At 42.3% G+C, this 24,442-nt stretch overlaps 1 protein-coding gene across 1 annotated transcript in view; it reads right to left on the bottom strand.

Moving 5' to 3' along the window:
- The window catches only part of arl15a (ADP-ribosylation factor-like 15a), a 174,740-nt gene that overhangs the window by 59,551 nt on the left and 90,747 nt on the right, over positions 1–24,442 (bottom strand). The window contains exons 2-3 of the mRNA XM_048603592.1: positions 14,717–14,861; positions 1,476–1,535 (exon numbers count right to left, since the gene is read on the bottom strand). Of these exons, the coding sequence (XP_048459549.1) occupies positions 1,476–1,535; positions 14,717–14,861 (205 nt within the window). The remainder of the gene's footprint in view (positions 1–1,475; positions 1,536–14,716; positions 14,862–24,442) is intronic.

The raw sequence follows: 24,442 nt of genomic DNA on the forward strand, positions 1-24,442 counted from the left end.
AAACTGTTGCTTGGCCTGCTAACTGTACAGCCTTTTGATATAAATATTTCAAGTTAAGTTCTCTGTGTACCTGCAAACCCGTAAGATGCTGCCCACAGACAAATTTTTTGACTCTCTAAGCATAGAAAAAGCACATCTTTTAAAAGGGACCATGTACTGTTTTTGCCTTTAATATTTGACAAACACCAAATTCTAACTTCCTGTCTCCAAATCCCCAAGTACTCTACTCAACTTCGCAACAGAGTGGAGTTTAATCTTTACATATTTCTATAAATTTTGTTTTTACAGATACTCACATCACAAATACACATCTCCAAACTCAACTGGTTTTGTTCTGAACACATTATGTAGTATCAGTGCATCTCCAGTAAATGTCCACCAGTGACCAGTCAATTACTATACAATAAATATTCACTATCTTAAAAATTCACTGCCTCCACCAGCACATCAAGAGTGTAGTATATACAATCTCCATAGTTTCTGCAGAAACTTGAAGTTTTTTAGGCAGCACCTATCAAACCAGTGCCTGCTTTCACCTAAAAGGACAAAGGTAGGAGATGCATGGGACACCACCACTTTCAAGTTCGCCCCCATGTCTCACGCCATCCAGACGTGGAATTATGTGACTATACCGCCACTGTTTCTCAGTCAAAAATCCTGTAGCTCTTCTCCTTAACTCTACTCCGAGAGTACTTTCATCACTGACTGTCATGGCTCTCAAGGACAATAATGGATGGGTAATAAATGCTGATGTCCACAATCCACAAATGGACAACTCTTGAGCAAGCTATTACAGAATTCCAGTAACGTATGATAGAAATAACTCTACTAAAAAATTTTTACTTAAAAAGAAGCATGCTATGTATGTTTTCAGAGATAGTAAGAACTGCCGATACTGGAAAAAGAGATAATACAGTGTGGAGCTGGAGGAGCACAGCAGGCCAGACAGCATCAGGGGAGCAGGAAAGTTGACGTGTCGGGAAGGGTCCCCGACCCAAAATGTCAACTTTCCTGCTCCTTGATGCTGCCTGGCCTGCTGTGCTCCTCCAGCTGCACACTAAATTATCTATGTATGTTTTGTTGTCTAAAGCCATTCCCACAAGAAAATATAGTGGCTTAATACTGCAGTATTTTCTCATAGAAAAGAAAAGCTGCTTAGTCTTCTGAGCTCATATCACCATTCCTCTCTATGCAACTCTGACACATAAACTGAAAGGTTGCATTGCGTACTACTATTCCCTCTTTAATACCCAGTACCCTAACAAAGTTACTTTCCTCCACTTAGTTATTACTATTATTATTTACCAGTCCTTCTTCAGTTTCTCCCAAACTGAAAATATAAATGTATCATCTCCTTTGCATAATCAAGACATTGCAATCCTCCACTAGAACTTTTTTTTTGCTCATGAACACAAACAACTAAATTCTTATGTTTTTAGTAATTCAAAGGTATACTTTGCTTAAACTACACATACCTCCAAGTTCTTTCACATTGAGGATAGCATTCTGAAATGGAACAGCTTTAATGCTAAAACCTGAAGAGAACAGAAAGAAAATGATGTGCCTTAAAACAGGGAAAAGGCATAAATTACAAAATGTAAAATTAATTTCAAAGATGAGAAAAACATTTCTGCTAAATTTTGTTTTAATGAATAAAAGGAAATTACTGTTTAGGAATGGAATGTCTTAAATTTTACACTCAACTTCAGCAGTATGTTCAATTTTAACATCAAAGTCATACATGGCAATGTCAATCTAAACTTTAATTTCTCAAACACAAAAAAAATTGTGGTAAATGATGCTGTCAATTAATTATACATTGAATGAATTCTTAAAGCTTTCAGCAGGATTTCCAAATAAAGAGTGTCACTTAAGTGGAAGACTGGGTCAGGACTCAAAGTGACAGTTTGCAAGTTGTGATTGACAATGATCTAATTGTGTATAGGCGGGCATGGATTTGCTGATGGGAAATCATGGATTTTTTTTTTGAAGATGTTACTAACAAACTTATTAAAGGAGAACCAAGGATATTTAATACTTAGACTTTCAGAAGGCTTTTGATCAAAGCCCTCACAGGAGGCTGAGCAGAAAGGTTAAAGCAAAAGTATAAGAGGAAATATGTTAGCATGGATTAAGGATTGGCTAACAGACAGAAGACAGAGTAGGAATAAGACCACAAGACACACGAGCTGACATAGGCAATTCAGCGCATTGAGTCTACTCCACCGTTCAAGAAATCATGGCTGATGTGATAACCCTCAACTCTACTTTCATACCTTTTCCCCGTTACCCTCAATTCCCTTAGTGATTGAAAACCCCTCTCAGCCTTAAATATACTGAAGGATCCAGCCTCAAAATTGGTAGTTCTCACATTTGCAGGCTGTGATTAAATGGGAGTGCAATAAGGATTGGTATTTGGGTCTCACAACGATTCGATGTGGGGACTTAATTTAAATAGTTTGAGATTAAAATTTGCAGATGATAGAAAGCTAAGTGGAAATGTGCATTGTGAGGAAAATGTAAAGTGGCTGCAGAAGGATTTGGACAAACTTAGTAAATAGGCAAGAACCTAGGAAATGCAATATAATGTGGAAAAATACGAGGTTATCTGCTTTGACAATGAGCAGAGTATATGTAGAAAGTCAGCGCTGGGTCCTTGTCCTTGTGAATAAGTCACTGAAACTTGCAGAATGCTGAGCAGGCCTGGACAGAGTGGACGTTGTGAAGATATTTCCATTAGCAGGACAGACGAGGAGCTGAGGGCACAGCCTTAGAGTAAAGGGAAGACCCTTTAGAACAGAGATGAGGAGAAACTTCTTCAGCCAGAGAGTGGTGAATCTATGGAATTTACTGCCACAAAAGGCTGGTCGAAGCCAGGTCATTGAGTATACTTAAGACAGAGATAGGTAGGTTCTTTATTGTCAAGGGGATCAAAGTTACGGGGGAAAAGGGGAAGACGGGGGTTGAGAAACTTACCAGCGATGACTGAATGGCGAAGCAGACACGATGGGCCAAATGGCCTAACTTCTGCTCGGAAGTCTAACATGCAGGTGCAACAAGCTATTAGGAAGGCTAATGGAATATTCATTGAATCACAGAATCCCTCCAGTGCAGAAAGAGACCATTTGGCCCAAAGAGCATCCCACCCAGACTCACCCCTAACCGTATCCCTGTATCACTGTCTTTCCCATGGCTAATTCCATCTAGCTTGCACATCCCTGGACACTATGGGCAATTCATCGAACCTGCACATCTTTGGACTTCTCACGCTAAGTCCACTGTGAGTCTACCTACAGCACATGGACTGCAGCGATTCAAGATGGCAGTTCATCACCATCTTTTCAAGGACAAGTAGGGACAGGTAATAACTGCTATCCAGCCAATGACACGCACGTCCCATGAGTGAACGTAAACAAAAATTGAGGCCACAGCCAGATCAAGCATGATCTTACTGAATGGCAGACAAGCTCTTGGGACTAAATGACCACCACCTTCTCCAAATTCATATGTTTGTAAATATCAAGCCAGACAGGACTTTTCTAACTCCGTATCCATACAATTTCAGACATTTTGCTCTGTCTGTCTGAATTAGATAGATTCGCAGGTAGACAGGATGGTGAAGAAAGCATTTGGCACACTTGCCTTTATTGGTCATTGCATTGACGATAGGGATTGGTATGTCAAGTTGTGACTGTACAGGACATTCGCTAGGCCACTTCTGGAATACTGCGTTCAATTCTGGTCTCCCTGCTATAGGAAAGATGTTGTGAAACTTGAAAGGATTGAGAAAAGATTTGCAAGGATGTTGCCAAGGTTGGAGGGTTTGAGCTATAAGGAGAGGCTGAATAGACTGGGACTGTTTTCTCTGGAGCATTGGAGGCTGAGGAGTGACCTTCTAGAGGTTTATAAAATCATGAGGGGCATGGATTGCCAAGGTGTTTTTCCTGGGGTAGGGTATTCCAAAACTAGATAGCATAGTTTTGAGGTGAGAGGGGAAAGATTTAGAAGGGACCTAAGGGGCTACTTTTCCACATAGAGGTCAGTGCATGTATGGAATGAGCTGCCAGAGGAAGTGGTGGAGGCTGGTACAATTATAGCATTTAAAAGGCATCTGGATGGGTATATGAATAGGATATGGGCCAAATGTTGGCAAATGGGACTAGATTTACAGAGAATATCTGGACAGCATGGACAAGTTGGACCAAAGGATCTGTTTCTGTGCTGTACATCTCTATGACGATGAAAAATTCAGAATGCAGCCTTGGATCATAAGTGCAAATTGGAGGTGGAACATAGGAGTATAGGCCTTTCAGCCTATCAAACTTGCCCCAACATTTAATACAATGATGGCTTATCGAGCATTTCAAAGCCTTTTACTCACCCATTCCCATAACCCTGTACATCACTGTAATGAGAAATCTGTAAATCTCATCCTTAAATCTACTGAAAGATGAGACGTCCAAAGGTTCACAGCCCTCTGAGTAAAACGTCTCCTCATCTCAGACCAAAATCTCATCCCTCTTATTTTCAACTGTGCTCCTGCTTTTAAGAGTCCGCAGCCAGGGAAAACCCCTTGCCCACATCTACCCTATCCGTTCCTTTCAATGAGATCACCTTTCGTTCTTCAGAACTATGGACAATATTGGGCCACTTTGCCCAATTTCTCTTCATATGACGTTCCTGGGATGGTGGACTAAGTCTGGTGGATCTTCATTACACTTCTGCCTGGCAATCATGTCTTTCTTGCAAAAAGGAGGTTGAAACTGCCAACAGTACTATAGGTGTGGTCTAACCAAGCTTCTTTTCATTTGAAGCAAGACTTCATTACTCCTGTACGCAAATCCTCTTGTGATAAAGGCTAACATGTTGGTCAGTGCTTGGTACTGCTGCCTCACAGCGCCAGGGACCTGGGTTCGATTTGAGTCTTGGGCGACTGTGTGTGGAGTTTGCACATTCTCCTTGTGTATGCGTGGGTTTCCTCCAGGTGCAGTGGTTTCCCTTCTAGATGGAAGTGGTTGTGGGTATAGAAGGTGCTGTCTAAGGATCTTTGGTGAATTCCTGCAGTGCATCTTGTGCGTAGTATACACTGCTGCTGCGCATCCGTGGCGGAGGGAGTGGATGCTTGTGGAAGTAGTGCCAATCAAGCGAGCTGCTTTGTCCAGGATGGTGTCAAGCTTCAAGCGTTGTTGGAGCTGCAGCCATCCAGGCAAGTGGGGTGTCTTCTATCACATTCTTGACTCTGCCTTGTAGATAGTGGGCAGGCTTTAGATAGCCAGGAGAGGAGTCATTTGCCGCAGTATTCCTAACCTCTGACCTGCTCTTGTAGCCACTGTAATTATAATGGTGAGTCCAGTTGAGTTTCTGATCAATAGTAAACTCCAGGATGTTGACAGCGGGTATTCAGTGACCATTCCATGTTGAGGGGCAATGGTTAAACTGCCTCTTATTGGAGATGTCACTTGCCTGACATTTGTGAGGTGTGAATGTTGCTTACAACTTGTCAGCCCAAGCCTCAGTAATATCCAGATCCTGTTGCATTTGAACATGCACTACTTCAGCATCTGAGGAATTGCAAATGGTGCTGAACATTGTTCATGTGCAGTCATCAGCGACCATCCCCACTTCAGACCTTATGTTGGAGGGGAAGTCATTGATGAAACCACTGAAGATGAACTCAGGACCTGAGCAATTCCTGCAGAAATGTCCTCAAGCGGAGATGACTGACCTCCAATAACTACAACCATCTTCCGATGTACCAGGTATGACTCCAAGCAGTGGAGAATTTGCCCCCCCTGATATCCAATGATTCCACTTTTATTTGGGTTCCTTGATCAAAAGAGAGCTTGATGTCAAGGGCTGTCACTCTCACAGCACTTTTTGTCCATGTTTATATAAGCCAGGCCATGGGGTTGCAGCTTGTGTTGAAGTATAATACTGCCGCTGTTGATGGCCCACAGTGCCTCATGGATGCCCAGTCCCGAGTTTCTAGATCTGTTCGAAGTCGGTCCTTTTTAGCACAATGATAGTGCCAACACAACACATTGGAGGCATTCTCAATGTGAAGGTGGGACCTTATTTCCATAAAAACTGGTGATGGTACTGACGTTGTCATGGATTGATGCATCCATAGCAGGTAGATTATCAAGGATGAGATCAATATATTTTTCCCTGTTGTTGGTTCCCTCACTACCTGCAGCAGATCCAGTCTAGTAGGTATGTTTTTTCGGACCCAACCAGCTCAATCAGTAGCGCTGATTCTTGGTAGTCGCCATTGGAATCCCCCAAATTTTGCACCCCGGCTACCCTCAGTGCTTCCTGTAAGTGTTGTTCAACATGGAGGAGTACAGATTCATCAGCCAAGGGAAGATGGTATGGGGTGGCCAGCAGGAGGTTTCCTTGTTAAGGCTTAAGCTGAAGCTGAGAGACTGCCTGGAGTCTGGAGTCGAAGTTCAGGACTCCCTGGGCAGTACCTCCTGTATGTGCCACCACCTCTGCTAGTTCTGTTCTGCCATGACAGGATATATCCAAGGATGATGAGGGTGGTGTCTAGGTCATGGTCGGTAAGGTATGATTCCGTGAATATGACTGTGTCAGACTGTTGCTTGACTAATTTGAGAGACAGCTCTCCAATTTTCGCACTAGCCCCTAGATGTTAGTAAGGGGACTTCTGCAGAGTTGACAGGGATGCTTTGCCATTGTCATTTCCAGTGCCAGGGTCGATGGTTTCATTTCTTTGTTGAGACTTCATAGCGATTGCTACAACTGAGTGGCTTGCTAGGCCATTTAAGAGAGCAAATGAAAGTCAACCACATTGCTATGGGTCTGGAGTTACACGTAGGCTAGTTACATGATGGCAAATTTCCTTACCTGAATGACATAAGACCATAGCCATAAGACCATATGATTAGGCCAATCAGCCCATCGTGTTTGCTCTGTCATGTGGTTCTCAACCCCATTCACCTGCCTTCTCCCCAGAACTCTGGATCCTTTTACTAATTAAGAACTTAGCTATTTCTGTCTTAAATATACAGAATGATTTGGCCTCCAGTCTTCTTTGACAATGGGTTCCACAGATAAACCACCTTCTAGCTGTAGAAATTCTTCCTCATCTCAGTTCTGAAGGATTGTCCCTTCACTTTGAGACTGTGCCCTAATGTCCTAGTCTCTCTGTCTAGTTGAATTATCTTCTTCACATCCATTCTATTCCAGCTTCTCAGTATTCTGCAAGTTTCAATAAGATCCCCTCCCACCATCCTTTTAAATTCCATCGAGTACAGACCCAGAGACCTCAAATGCTCCTCATATGACAAGCCCTTCATTTCAGGATCATTCTTGTAAAGCTCCTCTAAACCCCCTTCAACACCAGCACATTCTTTCTTAGATACAGGGCCCAAAACCATATACAATGTTCCAAATGTGGTCTGAACAGAACTTTATCCAGCCTCAGCAGTACATCTCTACTCTTGTATTCTAGCCCTCTTGAAATGAATATGATCTGCAAACTTAGCAACAATCCCCTCAGTTTCTTCATCCAGACAATTAATGCAAACCACGAACAGTTATGGCCCCAACGCTGACACCTGTGCAACTCCACGTGTCACCCACTGCCATTCTTTATCCCCACTCTCTGCCTTCTGTCAGTCAGCAAACCCTCTATCCATGCCTGTATCTAGCACCTAACACTATGGGCTCTTGTCCTATTTTGCAGCCTCCTACGTGGCACCTTGTCAAAGGCTTTCTGGAAATCCAAAGGATTATGTTGACTGGCGCTCCTTTGTTTAAGTCACTCATTACTTCTCATAGAATCATAGAAACCATACACTGTGACTCAGCCCCATTTTTCCATGCACTTCCAAGTATTCTGCAATCTTAACAATCTCATCCTTAACAATGGACTCTAAAGTCTTACCAATGACCGATGGCATGCTAAGCGGCCTACAGTTTCCCTCCCTTCTTAAACAGGGGTGTTAGATTAGCCATTTTCCAGTTCTCTGGCAACCTCCTTGATCCAGTGGTTGCTGAAACATAACCACCAATGCCTCTACAATCTCCTCAGCTGCCTCCTTCCAAACTCTGAGGTGTAGTCCATCTGTCAGCTTTCCAGCATCTTCTCCTTAGTGATGGCCATTACACTCACCTCTACCCCTGACTCTCTAAGCCCTGGTATGCTGCTTGTGTCTTCCACTGTGAAAACTGATGCAAAGTACCAGTTCAGTTCCTCCAACAGTTCTTTGTTCCCCATTACTTTTTGTCATTTATACAGATGATTTGGATGTGAATAAAGAAGGCATGGTTAGCGAATTTAGGTGGTGTAGTGGACAGTGAAGAAGATTATCTCAGGGTACAACAGGACCTAGATCAAATGGGCCAATGAGCCCAGGAGTGACAGATGAGATTAATTTAGATAAATGTGAGGTGTTGCATTTTGGAAAGGCAAAGCAGGGCAGGACTTATACACTTAAATGGTAAAGTCCTGGTGAGTGTGGCTAAACAAAGAGACCTTGGGATGCGGTTCATAGTTCCTTGAAAGTGGAGTCACAGGTAGACAGTGTTGAAGACGACATTTCGCACGCTTGCCTTCTTTGGTCAGTGCACTGAATACAGAATTTGGAATGTCACGTTGCAGCTATATAGGACATTGGTTAGACCTCTTTTTGAATGCTGCATGCAATTCTGATCGCCCATTTGGAGGAAAGATCCTGTTAAAATTGAGAGGATGCAGAAAAGATTTGCAAGGATGTTGTTGGGGTAGGAGGGTTTAAGTTTAAGTTTTCGGGAGAAGCTGGAGCTTTATTCCCTGGAGTGTCAGAGGCTGAGAGGTGACCTTATGGAGATTTAGAAGGTCATGAGGAGGCATGGATAAGGTTGAATAGCCAAGGTCTTTTTCCTAGATAGGGGGAGTCCAAACTAGACAGCATAGGTTTAAGGTGAGAGAGGAAAGATTGAAGAAGGACCCATGGGGTATCTTTTTCACACGGAGGATGGTGCGTGTATGCAACGAGCTGCAAGTTGAAATGGTGGAGGGAGATACAGTTACAACATTTAAAAGGCATCTGGATGCGTACATGAACAGGAAGGGTTTAGTAGGATATGGGCCAAATGCTGGCAAATGAGACTTGGTCAGATTGGGATGTCTGGTTGGCGCAGACAAGTTGGACCAAAGGGTCTGTTTCTGTGCTTTATGACTCTAATGACTCTATTGTTACTTCTCCAGCAGCCCAATGTCTACTCTCACCTCTCTCTTACCTTTTAGATATCTGAAAAAAAACATGCAATCTTCTTTCATAGTACAAGCTCACTTACCCTAACATTTCATCATGTCCCCTTATTGCTTTTTTACCACTTTAGTCTTGTTGATCAAGTGCCAATTTGTACATATCTTAGGGAATAATCCATATTACCATCTTTTTGGTTCTGCTTTTTAATTTAGATGCTAGCAGCTCATAACCCCTCAGCAAAGCCTCTTTCTACCTACGTGGACCATGACAACTGGATCTTTTCCCTCCTGCTCCAAGTTCCTCTGCAGCCCAGAAGAGATATCCTGAACCCAGACACCAGGAAGGCAACACAACATCAGGACTCTCGATCCCAGCCACAGAGAACATCGTCTATTCCCCTGACTAGGTGCCATGGTCAGTTTGCTCATCCTCTCTACTTCCCACACTCTCGTCCACACAGGGAGCGAGACTCTCAAACCTGTTAGACAAGCTCAAGGGCTGAGGCTCCTTCAGCAGGACCTCCTGGCTCCTTCTACCTACCTTGCTCATAGCCACACCCTCATGTTCCTGGCCACTGACCAAATCTGAGATAGTTAATCTAAGGGATACTGTGCCTCCTGAAACACAGAATCCAGATAACACCTACCCTCGTTGATGTGTTGCAATGTTCGAAGTTCAGACTCCAGGTCATCAACTCTGAGCCAGAATTCCTCAAGCAACCAACACTTGCTACAAATGTGGTTACTATGAACCACAAAGGGGTCCACCAGCTCCCACATCATGTAGTTACAACACACTGCCTGACCCTTTATTTAGTTCTGAATTTGATTTTTGAAAATTTCCTACTGGTCTTTTAGTTTGTAACTTCTAAATATTTCTTCTATTTATCATCAATCTGAAAGTAATACATAATAGGACCAACCAATGAACATACAGTTTACCTGCGATGTTACTCTTTTGTGCTGGCCCATTTGAACCTGGGCTTCAAATTAGCTTATTAAACACATCTTACAAGTTACGAGCCAAAGAAACAAGCAAAAGAACACCTCTTTCCCTCTGCACTGAATTCCCGTGCTGCATCCAAATTTCCCAAACTATGTCGTCACTTGGGCTGTGTCTTATTTCAGATGTGATCTCTCTTTCCTGACCACGCAACACGAGATCGGTTCTTCCAACAGTCGACAATGGTTTCATGGTCATCAGTAGATTCTTATTTTTATTGAATTCAATTCCATTGCTATGGCAAGATTCAAACCTAGTTCATCAGTGGAGCTTCTGGATTAATAGCCTAGCAATTATACCACTAGGCCATCACCCTCCTCTATAACCTCTTTATTCTGTCCAGCCTCAATCCTTGGATTCCCTTGTCAATCAAGAACCTATCCAACTCTGCTTTAAAAATATTGAATGGCCCCGTCTCCACTGCTCTGAAAAGTGAGAAAACAAATTTTGTCTTAATTGGGAGACCTCTTATTTTTAAACTGTGTCCTCTAGCTCTAGTCTTCCCAAAGTGAAACATCCTTTCAATATCCACCTTATCAAATCCCCTCAAGATCTCAAATACCTTAATTAAATCACTTTCCATTCTTCTAAACTCAAATGGATACAGGTCCAACCTCTCTTAAGGCAACACTGGGCTGACTAGGAACCTTTCTCGCTGGTACCATCTGCCATTGGAGTGAGTTGGTATGATATGCAGGATGATAATCAAACTGTTTGTCCATGTTATAATGTACCTCCTCTGGCCAGCAAGGCCTAGGTTGGGACTGGAACCCCCAGAGTTTCTGGGTCAGAATCAGGGATGCTACACTCTATAACGAGAGACCTCTCATAGGACCCGAGTTTCATGCAATTGGAATGATACAATAAGGGGGAACGAGTTCTACAAATGGCTCGAAGGACAGAATTTGCTGATCTCAATGCAATAATAAAGCAATAATCATCAGGAAAAAAATTCAACAGAGGTTATCAACAGAATGTAATTTGCTCTCAAATAATCTGTGAAATTTTGAAATATAACACCAACCACAAACAGAAAATCAATTCTCAAAGTCATGGATAGTCTGTACTGCTGGAAAACAAGCATCAATTCTTAACAGGGATCTTTGAAAGCTATTGAGCTTTTCAGCATAGCCATTTAAGCACCATGTCTCTCCATATCGTTAATGGCAGCTGATATTTTCCTGGCCTATGCATCCTCTTTAGGCACATCAAATATGTTTACATGGGAATAATGGCTCACCCCCTGTAGGTATTATCTGGTCAAGACATATATTTCAGCTTTACTTCTATTCAGTTTTGCATTACCCAATGAACAGTGGGATACAGGATGGCATTTAGCATGTGCTATGAACTTCCACTAAAGATGACAGAGCTGATTTCACATAAGCTCGGGACATTTGCCCTGGAAGGTAACCATGACAAAACTGAGAAATATGTCAACTACCAAAAATACATTCTTAAAACAGAGTTAACAATCAGAATGTAACACTTGGAAGAAGGGGTAATGCCAATTCAAGCAAGGAGAAACCTGCAATTCTTTGCTTTGAGACGTTCTGAGGTTGTAACATATGCCACAGCTACATACAGCCTACAATACACTTTCTGAAGTGTGATTAGTGCTACATTCTTCACCAAAGCTAGCAAACAAGCCATCAAGCTGAAAAGGTCCAGACAGTTCCTGTGTGAGAGAGCCATACCTATGGAGATCAAAACAAGGATTTTTTTTAAAAATGTAGATATCTCTGGCTAGGCCAGCATATTCCCCCCATACCCATTACATACAAGGCCAGTAAGAGAGGAGTTCCAATTTAGGATGATGTATGCTTAGACAGCAACCTGCTGAGGGAGCCTTGGTGAATTACTATACTGCATTTTGTAGTTGGTACACACAGAGTTGCTATTCCCCAGTGAAGGGAATGAATGTTGAAGGTGCTCTGAAACATCAACTCAGTTTCTTTCCTTTCAGTTACTGTCAGACCTAGATTCAGAGATCTACAACACAGAAAAAGGCCATTTGGTCAATTGTGTCCAAAACAACCACTTCACTATTCTAATAGCATTTCCAGCACTTGATGCATAGTCTTGTATGCCTTGGCATCACAAGCGCACATCTAAATACTTCTTAAATGTTTTGAGGGATTTTTCTCTAACAGCCTTATAGGCAGTGAGTGCTAGATTCCCACCACCCTCTGGATGAAAAAGGTTTTCCTCATCTGCTTTAGTATCTTCTGCCCCTTCCCTTAAACTATGCCCCCGATCATTCATTGATCCCTCCAAAAGGAAAGGTTTCTTCCTGTCCACCTGATCTATGCCACTCAAATTTTATACATCTCAAGCATGACCCCTCTCAATCTGCTCCGCTCCAAGAAAGACCAACACCAGTCTATCCAATCTCTCTCCAAACCTAAAACTTTCCAGCCCATGCAACATATTCTGCAACTTTTCCAGTGCAATCATATCCCTCCTATAATGTGGATTCCAAAACTGCACACAATATTCTGGCTGCGGTCTAAGCAATTAAACAGTTCCAGCATAATCTCACTGATCTTAAACTCTACACCTCAGCTAATAAATATACCTTCTTAACCCCATTATCCACCCTTCCTGAAAATTACGGGACTGGTGTACATGCACACTAAGACCCCTATAGTCCTCAGTGCTCCAAGGGTCCCATTGCTCATCACGTATTCCCCTGCCTTGTTTGTCTGGCCCAAGTGCATCACCTCACATTTATCCAGATTAAATTCCCTTTAGCCGGATTGATGAGGACAAAGCAGTAGACGTTGTTAATTTAGATTTTAGTGAAACCTTTGACAAGGTTCTGCATGGTTGACTAATTAGTAAAGCTAGGTCACATGGGATTCAGGAGGAGTTGCCAATTGGATACATAATTAGCCTAACAGCAGGAGACAGGCAGTGGAGAGGTGCTTTTCAGACTGGAGGCCTATCACCAGTGGTGTTCCACAGGGTTTGGTTCTGGGCCCTCCTTTGTTTGTCATTTATATTAATAATTTGGATGAGAATATAGAAGGGATGGTTAGTAAGTTTGCGGACAGCACCAAAGGATTACAAAGGAATCTTGATCAAATGGGTCAATGGGTTGAAAAAAGGCAGATGGAGTTAAATCTGGGTAAATACGAAGTATTGCATTTTGGTACAACAAACAAGGATAGGACGTTTATAATTAATGGTAGGGCCTTAGGTAGTGTTGTAAAACAGAGGGACCTAGGGGTGCAGGTACATAATTCTTTGAAGTTTGCATCACATATAGGCAGGGTGTTAAAAAGGCATTTGGCATGTTTGCCTTCATTGCTCAGTCCTTTGGGTATAGGAGTTGGGAAGTCATGTTGGAGGTTGTACAGGACATTGGCGAGGCCTCTTCTGGAATACTGCATCCAGTTCTGGTTGCCCAGTTATAGGAAGGACATTATCAAACTGGAGAGGTCCAGAAGAGACTTACCAGGATGTTGTCAGATTTGCGTTATAAAGAAAGGCTGGATAGGCTGGGACATTTTTCAGTGGCGCGTAGGAGGTTGAGAGGTGACCTGATAGAAGTTTATAAAATAATGAGGGGTACAGATAGTGTCAATGGCAGCTGCCTTTTCTCTAGGATGGGAGATTTCAAGACCAGGGGTCACATTTTTAAGGTGACAGGAGAGAGATTTTAAAAAGACGTAAGGGTGAAGTTTTTTTTTTAAAAAACTGAGGGTGGTTAATGTGTGGAATGATCTTCTTGAGGAAGTGGTGGATGTGGGTACAATTACAATGTTTAAAAGACATTTGGATAGATACATGAATAGGAAAGGATTGGAAGGATATGGGCCAGGAGCAGGCAGGTGGGACTAGTTTTGTTTGGGATTATGGTCGGCATGGACTGATTGGACTAAAGGGTCTGTTTCCGTGCTGTATGACTCCACGAGCAGGCCTGTTGATTAATTCTAGTATTTTCATTTTTTCCAGAGTCACAGTTTTATGAGATCTAGTCTGTAATTGCATGAAATACATCTGCAGACCTTTATATTTAGGATGCCTTTCTGTTGTAGAGTTACCATTTTAACAATGCTAATATTAACTAAATGGTCCAATTTTAAAAGGGGTGTTGGGATAGAAAGACCAAGGACCTAGAAATACAAATCTTTGATCATAGAACAGAAAAGGGCCTCAAAGGGCAATTGGTATTTTACAATGAGTATACACTGAACTATTATAAGGGGAAGAGGTCCAAACTCAAGTACTAAAGGTGGTGAACAAAGCAGGATAATCAGAAGACAAAAATAAAATTGTGTCGAGTATCGCATCTTTGAAGGAAGATAGGATTCCAGAGACTCAAAGACAATGCAAAATGTCTACATCTTAAACAGCAAATTTATTAGATCATTACCACCAACATTTGCAAAAGATTGTGCCACCTTAAGATAGCTCAATTTGGTTTTGTAGAAGAGGTAATTCACATTACAGCATTTCACACAAGTACTGCAATTCTGCTCAGATATTACCTGTTGTGGGTATGATGTTTTCTGTGCTCTCACTGCAGAGTTGTGTAAGCAAGCTTGACTTGCCCGATCCTGTAAGGCCTACACAAACAACATCATACTCAGTTCGTGGTGATGGTGGTCCTTTGCAGCAGAATGCTCTGAAACACTAATGGAAAAGATAAACATTGTTAATCTTTGTTGATTTGGACAGGGATTGTGACAAGAGAGAGCTACATTTGCTCTAGCTAAGTTTTTTTTTATTAACTTATTTTTCTAATCAACTTGTTCAGAGATGTCATTACACACTTCTGAAGCAGGTGAAACTTGATGCCAGGCCTCCGGTCCAGGGGTAGGAACACTACCACTGTGTCACAAGAGGGCCCCTCTCTCAAGTGAAGGCATTAAATGAAAAACATTGTTTGCCATTGTTCAAATTAATGTGTACTTTTCCCAACATAATGTACACATCTGGTGTACTGGTAGCCACATTTATGCTGTAAACTGCTTTATGTAGAATATTGTTTACTTGCATCCACCTACTGGTAATACCATCGCAGCCCACCAGTTTTGCACCTCTGATCTATTGAACCTACAGGAAAACTCCTGTGCTTCAACCAACTCCACTCCTGTTTTCCAAGTTCCACCCACCAATCCCACTAAATTGGATCAGCACAATCAGAGGATTCCCAAGAGATCAAGTGTATACAACATTTAGAAACACTATTCTATCTCATTTTGAATCAATACTCCAGCATTGGAGCTGTTTCGACAGGGTGCCCATTATCTTGGTCAAATAGTAGGCATGAGGGAGCATCTGAAGGGAGAGAAGGGAAAAGAGGCATAGAAATTAAGAGAGGAAATTCCAGAGCAAAAAGATCCAGTCAGCTGAATGCAGAGTGGCCAATGGTGGAACAAAATCCCAGTGATACACAAGATGCACCAACTGGAGGAGCACAGAGATTGGAGGTTTGTAGAGCTAGAGAAAATGAAAGAGATAGGAAGGGACCAGGCCGAGAACATCAGAAAACAAGAGAAGGAAAAATAGACAGGGAGAGGAAAAGCTTTTTCTGGATATTTTCTATAATTGAACAGATAAGAACAGAATCAGGTGAATTTATTGCCATCCTTCTGAGTCCAACACCGGCACCTCCACATCCTTCTGGATAACCGAGGAGAAACTTCAAGGAAGATGGTATTGTGAAAGGCTAGTTGTAAGAACAAGGAGAGGTTGACTGCAATGGGGAGGTCAGTGAGGATAAATATATTTTCTGACTTTGAAAGAGCAGTTTCAGTGCTGTGGCAGAAACAGAAACCTAGATTTGAAGAACTGACAAAAAAGTTGTTGTTTCACACCACTCAAGATGTATGGTCTACCATAGCTAGAAAGCAGTTGCACTGCTGGAGATACCTCTTCTAGGTAATGATGCAGCAAAAGGGGAATAATATGCTAATATGTAATCTCAATTATTATGCCTGGTGCTGCTCCTGGCATGCCTTCCTGCACTCTTCATTGAACCAAGGTTGATCCCCTGGCTTGACGGTAACAGGTGAGTGGGGTATACGTTCGGCCACAAGGTTTTTCGTTGTGCTGGAGTACGATTCTGCTGCTGTTAATTGCCTACAGCCCCTCGTGGATGCCCAGTCTTGACTTGCTCAAAGTCTGTCTCTTATAGCATTGTGATAGTGCCAAAGAATACAAATGGAGGGTGTTCTCAATGTGAAGGCAGGACCTCATCTCCACAAGGACTGTGCGGTGATCACTTCTGCTGGTGCCCGTCATGGATAGTTGCATCTGCAGCATGCCGATTGGTAAAGAGGAGTTCAGGTTTTTCCCTCTCGTTGGCTCCTTCAACACCTGCCACAGACCCAGTCTAGCAGCAATGTCTTTCAGGACCTGACCAGCTTGCTTGATAGTGCTACTGCTAAGCCACTCCTGGTGGTAGACATTGAAATTCCCGACACTTTGCACTCCTGCCACCCTCAGTACATCTTCTAACCGCTGTTCAAAAATGGATGAATTACTGTTTCATCAGCCGAGGGACAACAGTACGTGGTAATCAATAGGTTTCCTTGCCTCTGTTTAACCGGATGCCATGAGCCTTTATGGGGTCCAAAATCAATGTTGAGGACTCCCAGAAGAACTCCCTCCCAACTGTATACCACTATGTCGCCACTTATGCTGGGTCTGTCCTGCTGGTGAGACGTGACATATCCAGGGAATGGTGATAGTGGTGTCTGGGAAATAGTCATACTCGTGGAATCATACCTCACAGACAATGTCAGGCTTTTGCTTGACTAGACTAGACTAGACTGAGAGACAACTATCCCAATTTTGGCACAAGCCCCCAGATGTTAGAATGGAAGACTTTGCAGGGTCAACTGGGCTGTGTTTGCCATTGTCATTTCTGGTGCCTAGGTCAATGCCAGGTGGTCAGTCCAATTTCATTTTTTGTTTTTGAGATTTCATAGGGATTAATACAACTGAATGGCTTGCTAGGCCATTTTGGAGGGCAGTTCTTGGTCAATGACATTGCTGTGGCTCTGGAGTCACATGTAGGCCAGACCAGCTGAGATGGCACACTTGCCTTCCTTACTATTATGTATTACATCTATGAAAAGAGAGTGTGGACAGATTCCAAAAATTCACTGATTTCCTCACTCTATTAGTGAGAGATTGCTCCAGTTTGCAACAGTACAGGAAGACTTACCTATAATACCAAAATTAAGATAATAAACATCCAATTACATTTCTGGTCAATGGTAACCTTTGGCATATTAATGGTAGCAGATTCAGTAATGGTAATGCAATTGAATGTGCAAGGCCACCTTGGTCAAAATTTCTTTTTGGAAATACTCAACACTTTGCACTGCATGTCATCAATATTATCTACCATTCATCAAACAAATCCTGAATGTTGCCCAGGTCTTACTGAATACCAGCACTGGCTGCTTTGTTATCCAAGAAGTTGTGAATATGCAGTATTCAACTTCAATGATGAGTAAAAATCCTCACTTCTGACCAGTGATAAAGGGATCCTGCAGCACACTGGTTGTGTCCCAGGAGGCCCAGGTTCAAATCCTACCCACTCCAGGGGTAGGTAATAACATTAGAAAATATCCAACCCTACAGTGATATTCAGGGACCGAACTGAAATTATACCCAGCTGCCATGGTAGGACCTGAACACTTGTCTAGTTCACTAATCCAGCATTATAAGCTACCCTCGTTGAATTCTAGATAAAGGAGAGATTGGGGTAGAGGGTGCAGAGGCCAAATTAGACATTAGGTTTATTGGACAATTTTCCTTTTTGGGAAACTGGGCATTTCCAAAAACAATCTTGACTTGTTTGTCTCATTCTGCTAAAATTCCCTAGGTTTTCCTCAACTATTCATGTCACACACAAAATCCAAGATTAGAAGCTCCAAGATAGTATGAAGACATAGTCTGCAGGATTTTGTGCTGTAAAGCTCAGGAGTATGGTGAACCATTTGGGATTGTTAGGCTGTTCTGCTTCAAGGTGAATTCTGTAGTTTTGCTCTTATATTGGCAGTGCTTCAGTGTCTCAATCAAAACATTAAAGTCATATCAGTAAGCTTTGCACACAAACAACTGAGAGAGAGTACATTCTGTGAGAGATACAGCCAGAATGAATGTATCTGGGAACATTGAGTACAGGGTAAATTCAATACATAAAAGGAAGACATGCATTTTGCTTTTTTTTGGGTTTACAGGTTACAAGGTAAATATTCTATAGTAACAAGAATCAGGGAATAACAGTCCTAGAGTAATTGATATTATTTGATATTAAGCATCTTCCAAAAGATGGATGCAAAGCTTGGTGCACTCTTCCTGCTTTATCTGAGAAGATGGGAATATTCCTAACGATTGGGGTCAGCACGTGTACAGGAAATGTCTCCAGCTGGAAGCCTGGGTTTCAGAGCTACAGCAATGGCTGGGCATACTATAAAGACTCTGATGTGGAGATTATTGTGGATAACACATATCAAGGAGGTGGTTACACCGCAGAACAAGACTCCACAGACAGAAAGGGAATGAGTGACCACTAAGCAAAACAAGAGGACTAGGCAGGAATTGCTGGAATCTCCTGTGGCTATTCCCTTGTAAAAACAGATACACTGCTTTGGATACTATTGAGGGGAATGGCCTCTCAGGGCAAGCAGGAACAGCCAAATTTACCGAGCAACAGTTAGCTTCACTGCATGGCTTAGGGAAGGGGTGCGGGGGTGAGAAATGTGGAAATGCAACAGTTGTAGGGTATTCAATTCTCAGAGGAAGAGTCAGGCCTTTCTGTGGCCGCAAACAGGACTCCAGGTTAGTATTGCCTCCCTGGTACTACCAGAAGGTATTCCCCCAGGATGATTGATTGGCTACAGGACATTCCAGAGATGGAAGCTGGTCATTATACACATTAGTACGAATGACATAGGTTTATAAAAACGAAAGGGGAATGAGGTCCCAAAAGCAGAATACAGGGAGTTAGGAAGTGAGTGAAAGGTAGGACCTCAAAAGGTAGTGATCTCAGCATTACCACCAGTGCCACATGCAAATCAGAATAGCAAGATGTGTCAGATGAATACATGGCTGAAGATATGGTGCAAGAGGCTGGGTTTCAGATTCCTGGCATTTTGGGACTGGTTCTGGAGGAGGTGAGACCAGTACAAACTGGACAAGTAATATATGGACAGGACTGAGATCCATGTCCGCAGCAGTGCATTTGCTTGAGAGGATGGGAGACTTTAAAATCAAAATGTCAGGGGGGTGGAAACCTATGCCAGGAGTTGGAGAAAGGGGAAATCAAAGACAAGAGCAGAAGACAGAAAACGGAATAGAAAAGTGACAGGCAAAGAAATAAGGGGCTAGGATCAAACACAGACACAGTGAAATACAATAGAAATGGAACAAGTAATGTCAAAAAGACAACCCTTAGGCTTTATGCCTTAACGTGTGGAGCATTCTCAAAGTGGACGAATTAATCGCATAAACTGATAAGATATACTTAGGAATATTGAGACATGGTTGCAAGGTGGCCAGGGAGAGGAACTAAACATCCAGGATTATTCAATATTTAAGACAGACAGACAAATAGGAAAAGGCAATGGAGTTGCTAACCTGGCTAAAGAGGAAATTAACACCATAGTGAGGAAAGATATTAGGTCCAATGATATGAAATCTGTATCGGTAGAGCTGATCCAAGGGAGAGGCATGCAAAATGGCTAGAATAAAACAACAGACCCGAGGAGTGGGAGCACTTTAGCAGCAAAGGGGGACAAAGAACTGATTAAGAAAGGGAAAAGAGCTTACGACAATAAGCTTGTGGCAACATAAAAACTGACTGGAAACATTTCTATAAGTAAGTGAAGGGACAAAAATTGAAGACAAATGGGGGTCCCTTACTGTCCGAAAAAGGGAAATTCATAATAGAAAACAAAGAAATGACTGACTAACCAAATACATATCATAGTTCTGTGTTCACAAAGGAGGACACAAATAACATACCAAAAACTTTGGAGAACACAGGGTTGAGTAAGAGAGAGGAAATCATATTAGTAGGGAACAGTGAGGGGAACTCTACTGGATTGAATATCACAAGCCACAAGATTTTGTAGAGAATTGAGTCAATCGGCCCATTGAGTCTGCTCAATCATTCGATAATGGCTGATATGTTTCTTCTTTATTCATTAATGGGATGAGGGCGTTGCTGACTAAGCAGCATTTATTTCATGTCTGTAATTGCCCAGAGGGCGGTTAAGAGTCAACTGCATTGCTGTGGGTCTGGAGTCTCATGTAGGCCAGACCAGGTAAGGATGGCAGCTTTCTTCCCTAAAGGGGATTAGTGAACCAGATGGGTTTTTCCGACTATTGACAATGGATTCACGGTCTTAATTCCAGATATTTTTATTGAATTCAAATTCCACCATCTGCCCTGGTGGGATTTGAACGCCGGTCCCCAGAACATTATCTGGGTCTCTGGATTAACAGTCCAGTGATAATACCACTAGGCCATCGCCTCCCCTATGCCTGCCTTCTCCCTGTAACCCTTGATCCCCTTACTAATCAAGAACCTATCTATCTATCTCGGTCTTAAACATATTCAATGCTTCTACAGCCTTCTGCAGCAATGGGTTCCACAGATTCACCACCCTCTGACTGAAGAAATTCTTCCTCATCTCAGTTCTAAATGGATGTCCCTTCAATCTGAGGCTATGCCCTCAGGTTCTAGTCTCTCCTACTAGTGGAATCATTTTATCCACATCCACTCAATTCAGGCCTCTCATTTTGCTGTAAGTTTCAGTTGGACCCACCACCCCCATCCTTCATAACTCCCTCAATTGCAGACCCAAAGTCCTCAATCACTCTTCACACAACAAAACCTTCATCCCTGGGATTATTCTTGCAAACCTCCTCTGGACTTCCTCCAAAGCCAGCATGTCCTTCCTTAGAAAGCAGATAAATCTTCCAAGATTCTATAATGAAACAATTCCTATCAGATTGGAGGGAAACTAATGTAACCTTTTTATTTAAAAAGGGAAGTAAAGAGAAATCTGGGAATTATACAATAGTCATCTTGATGTCAGTGACAAGGAGAATGTTAGAGTCCATTATTAAAGATTTTAATCAAAAGTCACACAACACCAGGTTATAGTCGCCTGAAGGAGGAGCAGCATTCTGAAAGCTTGTGATTTCAGATAAACCTGTTGGACTATAACCTGGTGTCATGCGACTTCGGCGGGGAGTTGGGGGGGCTGCTGGAGCAGAGATCGTGGATGTGGTTTATTTGGACTTTCAGAAGGCTTTTGACAAAGTCTCATGAAAGATTAGTCAGCAAAATTAATGCAGAGATTAGGAACAACATATAGAAATGGATAGAAAACTGGAGTGGCACACAGAAGAAAGAGTAGTAATAAGTGGATCATTTTCTGAACAGCAGGCAGTGAATGGGTTTGGCAGCACGGTGGCACAGTGGTTAGCACTGCTGCCTCAGTGCCAGGGACCCGGGTTCGATTCCAGCCTTGGGCGACTGTCTGTGAGGAGTTTGCACATTCTCCCCGTGTCTGCGTGGGTTTCCTCCGGGTGCTCCGGTTTCCTCCCACAGTCCACAGATGTGCAGGTAAGGTGGATTGGCCATGCTAAATTGCCCATAGTGTTCAGGGAAATGTAGATTAAGTGGGTTATAGGGGGATGAGTCTGGGTGGGATGCTCCGAGGTTCGGTGTGGACTTGTTGGGCCGAAGGGCCTGTTTCCACACTGTAGGGATTCTATGGTAGGGTGCCACAGGACTCCAGCTATTCACAACATCATTAGTGATTTAGGTGAAGGAACTAGAAGTAACATTTACAAATTTGTTAACGGTACAAAGCTGGGTAAAAAGGTGAAATGTGAGGAGATTGCAGAGACACTTCAGTGTGATTCAGATAGCTGAGTTAGTAGGCAAATGCATAACAGATGCAGCATGTGAATAAATGTGAGCTTTTCTGCTTTATTAGAGAAATCGGACGGGAGATTATTATCTGAAAGGCTGTAAGTTGGGAGGAGAATGTAGTAACCAGACCTGTGTACCCTTGTACACCAATTGCTCAAGATTTGCATGCAGGTGCAGCAGACAGTAAAGATGATACATGGGATGATGGCCTACATAGCGAGAAGATTTGAGTACAGGAGCAGATATGTCTTGCTGATATGTACAAGGCCTTAATGAGACTACAGAGAGAATATTGTGTGCAGATTTGGTCTCTTTATCTGAAGGAGGATGTTGTTGCTATAGAAGGAGTGCAGGGAAAGGTGTGGGCATGGGGCCGGAGTGGGGTGCGGTTTGAGTGTTAGCATAGAAACCTATAAAATTTTAACAGGACCAGGCAGGGTAGATACAAGCAATTCGCTTTGCTCTTTGGATTTATCATCTGAATAGCAGTTTTGAATAATCACTCAAACAATCAATTCAAGGAGATTGCAGCAATGTTGCATACAAAATTTTAATTGCAACTGAATTGAAATTTCAGCTATGAAAACTGAAGATAAATTACTGTTTTATTTTTCTTAATGTTCCCACATACTGCACTTCTCAATATTTGGCTCATTATTCAAGCATAATCATAAGTTAAGGTGTTCAACAGATGCCTACAATGGCTTACAGCTGCCAATATAATTGGTTGCTAACTATTTATTTGCCAACACAAGAACTTGCTTAATTTGTTTTTTTTTTCTGACAACGAAGGAACATCTTGCACTGAATTAAGCAAGTACTCCAAGAAAAAAATATACACGGACTTCATTCCAGCATGTGCTTTGCATAAAAAGTACAATCAATTCAACTAAACAATCCTTCTAGTTCCCCAATTTATTACTCTTCTTTCCTGAAGGCAATATCTTGCACAAGTAGAATAGGCATTTTCCCTCCAATGCTCAACTAATTAGCTACTTTTCATGCACGAATAGAAGCAGAATGCTTGCAAAATATTTGACTATAGGCAACTGCAACTAAGACCAGTTACACCCTCACCTAAACCTGACACAGAACATGAAACACTGTAAACATGAATATATGCAGACATAAATATAACATTAATCTGCACTGCACTAGATGACAACTCAAATCTACACCTTCCAATGTCTCCCCTGCCACTTTAGACTGGGCACACAGGAGACTGATCACATCAGCCCTAGAATTGAGAACTTTGACCCAATTATGACTAAAAACAACCGAGACCAAACTCTAATCTTCCTCACCCTTGCAACTAAAGTATTAACTTTGTAATACAATACCATTATTATACACTTATTGTGCAATAAAAATAAAACAATTTTCCTGTGGCTGGCCTCTCATTCTTTTTAAACTGACAAGCCAGGAATGCTGACATGATGTCTATAAGCCTCGCCAAGAAATGTGTTCCCCCAAATCTCCAGACCCCACTATGAATTCAGAGAGGCAGATACTTTAATTTATCAACCTCAAGAGCTTGTAGATTTAAACACTGCTGCCTCTTTTCAAATAACAGTAATGCGTACGTAATGATAATAAGGTAGGAAGCCAGAAAACTGTCACATAATAACCCAAATTTAGCTATTGTAATTATCTATTAGCATTCACCATTATACAACTGTAAAACAGGCAGCAACTGCTGACATCCTTGTGTAGTTAAAATGTGGAATCCAGACATTTCCAATTATTCCCTGCTCTGCCATAGGGTGTGGAACAAAGAGGCATATCTGCACTGGGGAGATGCTCCAGCATGATACGTTGCCACCCCAGTGCCAGGGTCAAGGATGTCTCAGAGCAGGGCATTATGATAGGGAGGGTGAATGTAAAAGGTAGTCATGATACATATTGGCAATGACACAAGCACAAAACAAAGGGGACTGGTGGCTTTGCTAGTTCAGTGGGGGAGGGTTTTAAATAGAATGCCGGGGGATGGAAACCTACACAGGGAGGCACAGGAGGGAGAAACAAGAATAGAAATAAAAAACAAAAGCTAGGAAGCAGAAGTAGAAGACTACAAAACCAAGGACAAAAAGCAAATGGGGCCACAGTGCAAAATAAAGCTAACATGACGAACAAGGTGAAAAAGACAGATCTAAGGGCTTTGTGCCTTGGTGCACTGCAATTGCATTGAGAATGAATTAACAGGGCAAACCGATATAAACGGTTATGAGAGAGAGAGAGAGAGAGACAACAAGGTGCAAGGCTGGATGAACACAGCAGGCCAAGCAGCATCATAGGAGCAGAGAGG

This window comes from Rhincodon typus, chromosome 1 (assembly GCF_021869965.1).
Source record: "Rhincodon typus isolate 14 chromosome 1, sRhiTyp1.1, whole genome shotgun sequence".
In the NCBI taxonomy this organism is placed as follows: domain Eukaryota; kingdom Metazoa; phylum Chordata; class Chondrichthyes; order Orectolobiformes; family Rhincodontidae; genus Rhincodon; species Rhincodon typus.